The sequence below is a fragment of the Enhydra lutris genome, unplaced genomic scaffold (genome assembly GCF_002288905.1).
Source record: "Enhydra lutris kenyoni isolate GAN:26980312 unplaced genomic scaffold, ASM228890v2 scaffoldscaffold15, whole genome shotgun sequence".
In the NCBI taxonomy this organism is placed as follows: domain Eukaryota; kingdom Metazoa; phylum Chordata; class Mammalia; order Carnivora; family Mustelidae; genus Enhydra; species Enhydra lutris.
The window spans coordinates 7,089,746-7,102,906 of record NW_019154099.1 but is presented as its reverse complement, the minus strand read 5'-3'; the positions used below and the strand labels follow the sequence as shown (position 1 = coordinate 7,102,906).

Sequence of the window (13,161 nt, the reverse complement as noted above, 5' to 3'; positions counted from 1 at the left end):
CCCCTCCCAGCTAATAAACATTTGAAAACCAAGGCTTCCATAGACTTCTAGAACTTCAAAGTCACAGAACTGTTTCCTCTTTCAGTGCCCACATAGGCCCTGAGAGATGAAGCCACTTATCCAGATGATACTGGGCTAAAGACATAAGCTCTTGTCTCCTTCACTATGTCTCTCTTCCCCTTACTGGCTTGAAATAATGCACCGTCTATCTGTAAAAACACTAGCACCCCTACTTTGTCCAACCTTCACACTCCCCTTCAAGATTTCACCAAACTGTTTGAACTTTACCTGGAAATAGTCGCAAAGTGACTGCAGTAATGTTAACACTCTAACATGAAAACACTTGTTTATCAACATTTTATATGCTTTATTGAAAGTTGACAAGTGCAACAGTTAAATACAGTGACACCTTACAACTGTGTAGAGAGCATGCACAGACACGTATGCACAGAACTACTATACAGGTAATATGCAGAAACCCCTACTGCGAAATTCATTTCATTAGCTAGAACGGATCATTTTTCAAAGTATTCAACCAGCTCAATCAAAAGACTTCAGTGAACAGGAATTTACTTCAAGATATTGAGCAGCTAGAAGATTTTAGATTACACAAAGTGACCGACGGTGCCAAATTCTTAAAATTTCTTTAGGTGTGGTTTTCTTCTTGTAGCATTTTTTTAATGTAGATCTCTATATAAAAGACAATCCACACCTCTTCAGACAGCCAATGAAACATCTAAATTTCAATCTGTACAACCTAAATAGTAGTTACAGTCCTCTATTGTACAAAATAGTTACACTACATACACAAATATACAATAAGCAAAACAACCTTCATGTAAGAGAGCCTAGGTCCCAGCTACCTGTCACCGTTTTAGTCACTAAGACTTTTGTGTCATCCACTGTTTCAGAAAGAGGCACAGTACTATTGTTTTTATGGAGTTTTGGTGACAGTCGTCAATTGGTTCGATGAACTACGTCTCCCCCCATCTTAGGTGAGACTATGCGTCAGTCTTTACTCTGACCTCCCTTTTAAGGTCCTCCCGGGGGAGAAGAGGAGAGAGGAAAGTCCGGTGGAGCCCCACTGCTTCAGACCCCATGGAGCACACTACTTAGGTGCAAGCAGGAGAGAACGCTCGGGGTGGGGGTGGGGAGCAGGGAAGGGGTGGAAAGGCACACAGCTCCTCGGCATGAAGGAAACCACTTCTCACGTATCTGCCAAGCTGCACGAGGTCCCAGTATATCCATGCTAATTCTCTGATTAACCTTTAATTCGCCCAACTAAGAAATTTCTTCAAGCCAAAAGCATATGAGTGTTTAATACTGGAAAAAAGAGACAATGGCATATAAGTCAGTCTCACTTCTCTTTCGCAGCGAGCAATGAAATGGGTGACTGTGGAGGCGGATTCCCCTTAGTACATCATCTCTGATCTGTTCAGTTCAGACGGCAGCAGCCAGTTCTGCGGGGGCATAGGCGGCTACGCGGTGGGTCCTGAGCCCTGGGACGCTGGCTGGGCCGGGGGCTGTGTGGTCCCCTGTGGCTGTGTGGTGGCAGGGGGGGAGCCAGTCTGCAGCTGGGCCTGAAACTGCGCAAGCTGCTCAGGACTGGCCAGTGTCTTCAGCAGATTGTTTTCCTGCTCCAGCTGGGAATTTTTCTCTATTAGTTCTTTGATTTGCTCTTTGAGGACCTCCACTTCCTCTCTAACCGCATACATCAAATGGCTTTTCACCAGATCCTGAAAGGCAGAGGGAAAAAGAGGTTTAACTTAAGTATTTCCCAGACTCTGAATTTTTAAAGTATCATTTTGCATGATGCTCCAAGACTATCAACATAACCTGCCTTTATCTTACTTAACCCGCCCTTGGAGCCATCCACTGAATACAAGCACAACTGTACGAAATACTTTAAGTTTAATGTATAAGGGGATCAGGCTTTTTCAAAGCCTGTGCATTTTTCTGCGGCCCTCAGCCAGGGATGCATACACTCGCGTTTCCTACTCCAGACAGCAAAATGCACTGGGCTTCTGGAAGGCGGGGCAGGAGCCTGGCCGCTGGGATGTCCAGGCCCGCAGCAACGGTAGCCGCTTCCCCGCCCCCAAGTCCCTCCCTCCGCCCCCCCCCCACCGCCTCCCTCAGCACCGGCTGCAGCCAGTTCTTACAGAGCATGTTGCCGCATTTTCCTCCCTCCACCCCCCTCCCCCCTTTCGTGATTAAGCTGACATCACAGAAACCTGGGCAGACGTCGCAGCCAATGGGATCTCGAGTTATTTATAGCTCCGAATTAAAGGTTCGGAGTTTGCCTAGCAACAGTGGGCAGAGAATCCCGTGAGAAGAGCCACAGGCGCTGCTCCAATAACAAAGAAAGCCAAGGCGGAAATAAAAAATCGGAGAAATCCAGGCAGAGGCTGAGAAAGACAAAACTTTTCTCCGGTTCTTCTTCATCATGCAGTAGCCTACAGCACTGGGGATCCGTCTGTACAAGGTCTAGAGAGCCCCTGAGATCCCCACTCTGTACCCCCTCCTTCCCTAGTAAACCTCGAGATTGCTAGTAAAGCCACATCGCTAGAGATGTGCCCGCCACCGAAGGACGCGCAGGGCAGAGCTTCCCTCGCAATTTCCCAGCAAAAAGGGGACACCTCTGCAAAAAATCCCCACGTCGTGTGAAACCCCTCGGGAATTGAGAACATTTAATACCCTCAGGGTCCCGGGCTCTCCCGCAGCAGCCTTGGGATGTGGCTACATGCCGGCCGAGAGGAGACAGTGCCGGCATTTCTCAACGTACGAAGAGCAGTCATCCTGACTATAGATGCACTGGTTCCATCCCGATCTCGCTTTTTGTACTGTGCCCACATGTAGTACAAATCATTTTTAATCAGTACATACCATAGCTTGCTCGATTTTGTTGTCAATAGCTACCACACTTGCACCAGAGGAGCTGGAAAAGAGGGGGGGGGGTGGAAATCGATAAGTGGAATTTTTATAACATCCAAGACAAAAAGGACTCCCCAATTCTGTGATGTTACTGGCAGCATTTTTTGAACATTCGACAACACCATGTAATAGATCACCCTCCAGAAAACACCAGCCACTCTCTTACTAACGAATATCCAAACATTTCCCTATTTTAATAAGCCACAAAAGACTAAATTACATAATGTAGTAAAAGCCTGCTCTCCGGCCAGACCTGGGAAAAGGAGGCTATTCTAAACATTTGAAAAAGCAACATTCATGTCACCGTAGTCTCCCGGTAATGGACAAAGGAATTCGCCTGGCTATTTTTCACCTGCATTATTAGAAGTATCTCACGAGTAAATTTAAAGAAACTATCCCAGTCGACATTTACCTATTGTCAAGTCTCACAGAGGCGTTTTCAGTCCCCAGCAAGGATGACAAGAAAGAAATTGAAAAATGTCTCAGTTGGTAAACTCCTAGATCCATCGCCACTGGTCTACACCATTGGGATTTCATGCAATTGCAGCCAAAAACACCCCCGCGGAAAAAAAAAAAAAAAAAAAAAGGAATACCAGCAGCCTTGTTTGAGCTAGATTAAAAAAAAATCTTCTAGCTTTCTGCAGCCCAGGGAGAAGCGGAAAACAGCAGCCCTAATTTAAAGAAACCCGGCTTCTAGGGCTTGGCGATCCCGGGAAGATGCTGATCCCACCGTTGTGCGGAGAAGCCTCCCAGGACGACAGCCAGGATCCACTAAGGCTATGGACCAGGACTCCGGCTCGCCGCAGAATATATGGAGGCGAGAGCCGCGCCGATTGGCCAGCACCCTATTGGAACCTCCCCTTCTCCCTTGCCCGCCCTCCTCAAGCTTCCCCGCTCTCCCCCCCCCCGGCCCCCCCCGCCATCCCCCCCTCCCCACCCCAGCCTCCCCATCGGATCCCGCTCTTCGGGTGGGCTGACCCAGGCCGCAGTGGACCCGTGGAGCTGCGGAGCCACCAAGGCCTCCACCTTGGGCAGCCGGACCACTGCTTCGGCAGAAAACGTCAAGGGTCCCTGAAAATACAATTGGGGCCCCGCACGTGCTTACGTTTAAGGGAGTCAGACCCCGTCCCAGGAGCTGCCTGTACCCGCGGCTTCTGAACGGAGAAAGCTTCCTATTTGCAACCAGAACCGTCTGAGCTACTGGGCATGCCCAGTCCCACCGCTAAGACTTGGAGGAGCTCGAGTGTCTCGATTTCAATTATCTAGTTCTTACAGGCAACAGTAATGGGAGGATTTTATGGGCAGGTTTATTTATAAGGATAATAACCATACTGTAATAACACTTTTTAAAGCGGTAGTGAATTTTGGAGGGAAAAATCACATTTGCTTTCTGAGAAATACTACCTTTTCATGGATCTATTACTTGCAGAAACAAAACAAAAAAAACATTACATATTCTTTGCTAGGCATATGTCTATTCAAGCAAAAAGGTACCCATCAGACGAAGAAATCAAGTAGATCTTCCCAAAACGTCCCTAGAGCCCTAAACCTTAAAATCACATCTCCCTCCTTCCATTTATACCTAGAAAACTCAATCCACAGGTTAAGTCCTACATCAATCTATTTTCAGTAAGTCTCTAAAGCATGTTTTTGAAAGTCGCAATTCCTATAAGTCTCAACCCTGTGAGTCTTCTTACATCGGAAGGACAGAAGTATTATAAAGTATGTATTTCGTGCTGATGGCCACACTGACCAAGTAAAATTCCCTTCCCCAAACGAAAATCAAGAGATCTGGGTGTAAAAATGACTAACCCATTGCTTATTTCCTCTATTAATTTAAAATATTTGCAAGGACACATCAATTGAGGCTACAACTTAATATACTAAAAATCTTAAGGCTTTAAATTTGCTTATTATAAATTCTATGGCTTGCAAGTCAATAGTTAAGAAAGCAAACTTAACCACTACAATACTGCCCTCTAATGGCACAAGCCTATAAAACCACAAACAAAAAACTACACATAGTATATAGACTTCTCTAATTTTTAGGCACAAAAAATTTCAATATAAAATTTGACCACAGAATATGATATATGTAAATACTCTATTTACACACACACACACACACACACACACACACACACACACACACACACAGTCTTCTCTCTCTCAAACAGGCATTCTCTCTCAATTTCACATCCTTCAATCCTCAGCATCCTTTAATTTAGGACATTTTAATTACCATCAGAGCCTTTTAGACATCCTTTTAAGTTGACCCAGTGCTGCCAGGGAGCATGGTTCTAGAAACGGTCTAAAGGAATTAGGGACCAAATCTGGCAAATGTGATAGATGATGACAAGGACAAACAATTCTCTTTGGGGCTGAAAACCCAAGTGTCACTAAAAAAATAAAGCAGTAACATTCTTTTTTATTGTAAGAGTCATAATATTTTCCAAATTTTAAGACTTTGCTTTCAAATAAAAATGTTAGCATATTTGTGATTTACAAAACTTGATGTATATACTATCTCAGATGAAGGAAATGTAGTTGAGGAAGGCACCCATTTTCAGTAAAAAGAAACAGACTAAGTGGAAGCTTAAATCAGTAATTCTGCAACCAAGGACATGATCCCTCTGTCTGTGAGTGCTAGACAGAGTTAGTATTTACTACACAATAGTTTCTATGTTTTGAAAGTTAAAGTTACCACAAACTTAAATCCATTTAAATCCATTTACATATTTTACCTGAACTGTACATGACAAATTATTAAACATCATCTTAAACTGTTAAAAAAAAAAAGGAGCTTAAAACATAAAACTCTTGGGGCACCTGGGTGGCTCAGTGGGTTAAGCCTCTGCCTTCAGCTCAGGTCATGATCTCAAAGTCCTGGGATTGAGCCCCACATCCAGCTCTCTGCCCAGCAGGGAGCCTGCTTCCCCCTTGCTCTCTGCCTGCCTCTCTGCCTACTTGTGATCTCTCTGTGTGTCAAATAAATAAATTAAATCTTAAAAAAAAAAAAAAAACCCCTCTTAAGGTCATATGAAGGAATGAATTTAAAATTCCCAGCTGAAGTTCAGGATTACCAAATTAACTGAATTTTATTTATTCATGATGTTCTTGAACACAGACAGAAAGAAACAAGCTGGTTGTGCTTCCATTTCACTTGTTTCAACAGATCACAATTGGGTTAAGCTACAGAAGCCAATATAAGCCATCACAGTCTGTTTAACCCATATCTCTGCAGAGGGACATGCTGGTCACCTCCAGGACTTGGCTATTTTAATAAAATTACAAGAAATGTCTTGTATGTACATCCTTGACCATTGTGTATAGATTTCTGGAGAATTTGCAGGGCCAGAGGATATAAACACCTCCACCAAATTATTTGAAATCTATTGTTTTTATATACATAAATGTGCTAGATTCCTTTCAAACTACATTTTTATATGCAGACTGGAAGACAATTTGAAAAAGAAGGTAAATTAACTGGAAGAAAGTTCCATGGAGGGGACAACCAAGGGTCAGAAATATTTGAGGCACAAAGTCACTAGAATTACTCTCAAAGATACTTCGCTTTGTAAGATGAAGCATCTGTGAGTCTGGGGTTTACTCAGGGCTCAACAAAGTCTAGCTGATAGGACAGGGAAAACTGTGCCACCCTAAAGGCATGGATGACAACAGCCTTCGTGAGGCATTGGGCAGAGACCAGGTCTCACTCCAGTGGAGAATCTGGAGCATAGGAAACAGCCTGAGCATTAGAGGTTGGTGTGGTTTTGTTTTGTTTTTTTTCCCTGTTTTGTTTTGTTTTGCCTAAGTGCCTTTTACTTAAATCAATTCCATGCCCTCTGCATGCTGGTAGCATGCATGCTAGGATATCAGAAAAGGAGCAGGGGAAGGTCCTGTGTTCCTTAATTCAGCAATGAGTGCATTTCTTCCAAACTTCATCTGTCTTGGCCAATATAGGTACAGTTGGGGATCCACCACTCAAATAGGATAACATGTTTCTCCCTCTGTCCAAACTCCTTGCAAATCTAAAGTGACTGCCAGGGAGGACACTAAAACATATCATCCCATGTCTGACCAAATCTTGTGTCCAGGAACTGTCAGCTCACTTGCCCCTCCCTAATTTATCCTCCCCAGGTCCTAGAAGTGGGGTTACTAGGTATAGTAAATAAAACTACAGGACTTCCAATTAAAAGTGAATTGCAGATAAACAACAAATGTTTTGTGTTGGGTCCCCTATATACTGTCAGAAAAAGAAATAATTCCAAAGAAATCAAAACAAAAGTCAGCCATATTTGAAATATCCTTGATTTCCATAGAAAAGTTGGAAGGTAAAGATGAGAAAAAATGGGGTGCCTGGGTGGCTCAGTGGGTTAAAGCCTCTGCCTTCGGCTCGGGTCATGATCTCAGGGTCCTGGGATTAAGCCCCACATCGGGCTCTCTGCTCAGCAGGGAGCCTGCTTCCTCCTCTCTCTCTGCCTGCCTCTCTGCCTACTTGTGATCTCTGTCAAATAAATAAATAAAATCTTTAAAAAAATGAGAAAAATCTTCCAAAAAGTAGAATAAAAGAAAAAAAGATGATTGAGAAATAAAAGAAACTAAAAGGATAAATTTGGGAGGTCCAATATCAGAATCAGATGATTCCAAGACCAGAGAACAAAGAAATAATTTAAGAATTTCTCCTGAACTGAGGGACACAAGTCTCCAGCCTAACCGAGATGACCAAATGGCCACCACAATAAATGAAAAAAGCCCTGGGATGCCTGGGTGGCTCAGGTGGTTAAGTGTCTGCCTTTGGCTCAGGTCATGATCCCAGAGTCCTGGGATCAAGTCTCACATCGAGCTCCCTGCTCAGCGGAGAGCCAGCCTGCTTCTCCCTCTGCCTGCTGCTGCTCCTGCTTATGTTCTCTCTCTCTCTCTCTGACAAATAAATAAATGAAATCATAAAAAAAAAAAAAAAAGAAAAAGGAAAAGAAAAAAGCCCTATACCAAAGCACATCAGCATGAAAGTAAAGATTACTTGGGACAGAGAAAATCTTAAAAGCTTCCAAACAGAAAAAACAAGCTATAAACATAGGAATAAATAATCAGAATGGTTTTTGCTGGCTGCCAGAGAGCAATGCAGAAAATTCTGAGAGAAAACATTCTCATTTCTCATTCTCATTTGGCCAAATCATCATTGATTGGCCAAAAAATCATTTTAAGTGTAAAGGTAGAACAAAAACATTTTCAGACACCAAAATGGAGGAACAAATCAAGCAAAAGGATGAAATAAAGAATGCTGTATATTTGAAAAGGAAAGAAAGAGAGAGAAAAGGTACAGGAAACATGAACCAGGCACTCAAATGCTAGAGAGAAGTGAGGGAATCAACAGAACGATGAGAAAGGACATCTCAAGATGACAGCTGCTAAGCAAGCCTAAGCTTGATCTGTAAGGGGCAGAAAGATGGGAGCCCTGGGGAGGGAGGGCTCGGGTGGGCGGGGCTAAGAATAGAACTGATCCAATCCGGCTGAGCATTTGCAGAGGGGGAGGGGAGACACAGACAGGTGTCTGACAGATCTAATGGAGCAACCGGAGAAGTTCAAAGACTTTTACAGAAAACAAAGCAAGGAAAAAACTAGTATGCTTATCAATAAAATTTACATAACTATATTAATTTTGAAAATTATTTTATTGGTTTAACTTTAAAAAGTTAATTGCATTGGGAAGGTGGAGGGGAAAAAACCTGAGCCATAAGAATGGTTTATGCTAAATCTGAATCTATGACAGTTTGATTATAAAATACCTAAAATTACACAAGCAAGAAAATAACAGTATAAATACATAGACATAGGTAGGTAAATATGAGAAAACAAAAATTTTTGGCTGCCTCTGAGGAACAGAGAGGGGACTGAAAAAAAAGGAATTTATATTTACATACACTCCTACAGATACATACATATATTTTTTTCTATTCACTCTGTGTGATCTTTAGGAATGTAGAAGTATTTTCTTAAAGTAAAAGAAGGAGAATGGGATGTACAGAAGATTCCTCTGCTCCCAGGCTACCGCTGAGTACTTATCAGCACGAGCATGTGAGCAAACTACCAACGATGGGAAAGAGGCACCCCAAAGAATCAGGCAGGGGCAATTTTTGGAAATCACACAGGGTCAGGAATAGTTGGTGGTACTACCAGCCAGAGTAAAAACAAAACAAAACAAAACAAAAAACAACTTGTAAACATGGGGCACCAGATATTCAGAAGGATACTGCCAAAGTCGTGGGGAAAAATTAGTTCTAGACTAAAGGGTGTTTTGGTCTTGCGCAATGCAGTTTTAAAGGAAGCCTTGAAGATCAAACTGCTTCCAAGTAACTTAATTTTGTCCTAAAACAAAGCTCCAGGATATTAAATAAAATACAGTTAGCATCCAATAATTCAGTGTCTGGCATCCAATGAAAAGTACCAGGCATACAAACGCAGGAAAAATAACTCATAACAAGGAAGAATATCAATCAGAATGACCCAGATATGGCCAAGATGATATAATTTGTAGACAATGACATTAAAACAATTATTATAACCATATTTTATATGTTCAATAAGGTAGAGGGAAAATTAGCATATTAAGTTGAGGTATGGAAGGTATAAAGAAATTAGATTTCTGAAGATGAAAAATATAACTTTTGAGAAGAAAAATACACTGCATGGATTAACAGTAAATTAGGGCAGAAGAAATATTAGTGATATGTTAGTGATAAAAAGTAGCCAAAATAAAACACAGGGAGGGGGAAAAAAAGAACAAAACAAGAAAAGAGCATCATTGAACTGTGGGCAATTTCAAACAACCAAATGTATCTTTAGTGAAGTCCCTAAAGAAGAGGGAAGGAGAAAGGAAAATATTTGAAGAAATAATGGCAATTTGCCCCAAGTTTTATTAAAATAATAAATCCACAGATCTAAGAAACTAAGCCTCAAGCAAGAGAATTGTGGAAAAAACTTCAATAAGGGTGTGTGTCATAATTAGATAGCTTAAAACCAGTGATAATGAGAAAATTTAAGAGCAGCCCAAGAAAAGAACTAGATTATACACAAAGCAAAACAAAGATAAAGAATGTAGCCAACCTGTGGGTTGGAAACAGCTAGATAGAAGACAGTGTGGCATATCTTTAAAGTGCTAAAAGAAAAATTTCAAAAACCTGTCAACCTACAATTCTAGGCCCAGTGAAAATACCTGTCAAAAATAAAGGTGAAATTTGTTCTTTTACAGACATACAAAAGCTGGGAGGATTCATCAAAGGCAGACCTGCACTAGAAGAAACTTCAAAGTTCACTCTTCGGACAGAAGGAAAATGATACCATATGGAAATGTAAATCTACACAAAAGAATGAAGAATATCAGAAATGGTAACTATGTGGTTAAATACAAAAAACTGTCCCCTATCTTTTTAAAGAGACAAATAAGTGACTGTTTATTATTGACTCAGAGATATGAGAAACAAAGTTGGTTACCAGAGAGGGAAGGGGTTGAGGGGATGGGTCAAAATAGATGAATGGGATTAAGAGGTACAAACTTCCAGTTATAAAATAAATAAGTCATGGGGATATAAGGTGCAGCATAGGGAATATAGTCAATATTATTTAGTAACTTTGTTGGTGACAGATGGTTAGTAGACTTACCACTGAGACCATTTCATAATGTATAAAAGTATCAAATCACTATGCTCCTCACCTGAAATGAACAGAATTTTGTATGTCAACTGTCCTTTAATTAAAACTAAAATTAGAAAAAGATGATTAACTGTTTAAGGCAGAAATAATAACCACATATGGGGAGAGGCAACAACACATGTAGAAGTAAAATGTAGGACAAGAAGAGAACATAGGGGGCGCCTGGGTGGCTCAGTCGGTTAAGGGTCTGCCTTCGGCTCAGGTCATGATCTCAGGGTCTAGGGATCAAGCCCTGCATCGGGCTCCCTGCTCAGCGGGGAATCTGCTTCTCCCTCTCCCTCTGCTGCTTCCCCTGCTTGTGTGTGCTCTCTCTCTTGGTCAAATACATAAATCTTAAAAAAAAAAAAAAAAAAAAAAAAAAAAAGAACACAGGCCAGGAGGAGAGAATGAGCATACTGCTCTAAGATTCTTACATTACTTGAAAAGACTATTATGTGTACTGCAAACTCTAAAGCAACAACTGAAATAACTATAAAGACACATAGCTAATCAGCTAATAAAGAAGATAAAGTGGAATCATAAGAAAATATACAATCTAAAATAAGAGAAGGGGGATGAAGAACAGAATAAAAAACAAATACCATGATAGTAAACTTAAACCAACTACAGCAATAATCACATCAAATGTAAATGGTTCCACTTAAATACCTTTATTAAAAGGTAGAGGTAGTCAGACTGAATTTAAAAAAAAAAGACAAAATTATATGTTGCCTATAAGAAACATACTTTAAGTATAAAGGCACAAATAGGTAAAATAAGAGGATGAAAGAAGATACTGTATGTTAACAATAATCAAAAGAATGCTGAAGTGCCCATATTATTCAGAGCACACTGAAGAGCAAAGATCACTTCATAATGAATAAAGGGTCAATTCATCAAGAGGTCATAAAAATCCTAAATGTTTATACAGTGACAACAGAGCTTTAAAACACGTGCAGCAAAAATTGATAGAACTGTAAGGAGTTTTCAATAATCTTTTTTTTTAAGATTTTTATTTATTTATTTGACAGAGATCACAAGCAGGCAGAGGCAGGCAGAGAGAGGGGAGGAAGCAGGCTCCCTGCTGAGCAGAGAGCCTGATGCGGGACTCGATCCCAGGACCCCAGGATCATGACCTGAGCCGAAGGCAGAGGCTCCAACCCACTGAGCCACCCAGGCGCCCCTCAATAACTGAAAGAAAAAATAAACAGAAAATAAGTAGAAATAACAGAACACTTGAACACTGCCAACCACATGACCTAATTTATTTTTGCAGAACATTCCACCCAATAACAAGCGAATATACATTCTTGTCAAGCACATGTGGAATGTTTTCCAAGATAGAGCATATTCTGAGCCATAAATCAAGTTTTAATTAATTTAAAAGGATTCACATCATATAAAGTAAATTCTCTGAGCACAATGGAATTAAATAGAAATCAACTACAGAAAATCATCTGGAAAATCTCCAAGTATTTGGAAATAAAGTAACACATATCTACATAACTCATGGGTCAAAAGAATAATCAAAAGGAAAATAAGGAAATATTTTGAACTAAATGAAAATAAAAACATGGCATATCAAATTTATTTCAATAAATTTAACAACTTAGATGAAATGGACCAATTCCTAGAAGGACACTAACTATGGAAACTCACTTGAGGAAAAACAGGTAACATAAATAGCACTATGTCTATTTTAAAAATTAATTTGTAGCTTAAAATCTTCCGACACACACACACAAAACCCCAGGCACAGATAGATTCACTGGTGAATCCTACTAAACATTTAAGGAAGAAATAATGCCAATTCTACATAAACCCTTTCAGAAAACTGAAGAGGAGAAAACACTTCCCAGCTTACTCTATGAGGTAAGAATTTGCCTCATACTAAAATCAAAGACATCATAAAAGAAAAAAGAAAAGAAAAACTACAAGCCAATAAACATAGATATAAAAATTCTTAACAAAATTTAAGCAAATTGAATCCAACTAGACATACAAAGGATAATAAATTATATCCTCATCAAATGGCATTTATCCTGAGAATGCAAGGTAAACATATGAAAATCAATGTGAATCACCCTATCAATAGACTAAAGAAAAGTTATAGGATCATCTCAATAGAAATAGAAAAAGCAACTAACAAAATTTAACAACCATTCATGAAAAAACTTTCAGCAAAACAGGAACTAAAGGGATTTTCCTCAACCTGATACAGGGCATCTATAAAACACATTCAGCTTACATCTATTACTTCTATTTAATCTGATATTGAACTAATAGCCAGGCAAATAAGGCAAAAATAAATAAATACAGAAGTACATAAGTAGCATCCAGATTGGAAAGAAAAAAATATATCTGTATTCACAGATCATTGTCTATGTATAAAATCCAAAAGAACCCACAAATAAATTACCAGAACTAACAAGAAGCATGTTTATAAGGGTCACGGAATAGAAGTTCAATATAGAAAAATCAATTGTATTTCTCCATGTTGGCACAAAAAAGAAATTGAAATTTTTCGAAGTTCCATTT

The 13,161-nt window shown here is 40.1% G+C and overlaps 1 protein-coding gene across 3 annotated transcripts in view; it reads right to left on the bottom strand.

The window, feature by feature from the left end:
• Positions 1-351: 351 nt before the first annotated feature.
• LOC111146977 (TSC22 domain family member 1) overlaps positions 352-13,161 on the bottom strand; it is a 143,090-nt gene continuing 130,280 nt past the window's right edge. Inside the window, exons 1-3 of one of the 3 annotated variants that reach the window (XM_022502781.1) lie at positions 3,344-3,717; positions 2,884-2,935; positions 352-1,736 (exon numbers count right to left, since the gene is read on the bottom strand). In XM_022502781.1, coding sequence (XP_022358489.1) covers positions 1,479-1,736; positions 2,884-2,935; positions 3,344-3,468 — 435 coding nt within the window. In that variant the 5' untranslated portion in view covers positions 3,469-3,717 and the 3' untranslated portion in view covers positions 352-1,478. Of the gene's footprint in view, positions 1,737-2,883; positions 2,936-3,343; positions 3,718-13,161 lie in introns of those variants that run through there. The other 2 variants (XM_022502782.1, XM_022502780.1) reach the window with 2 other exon arrangements.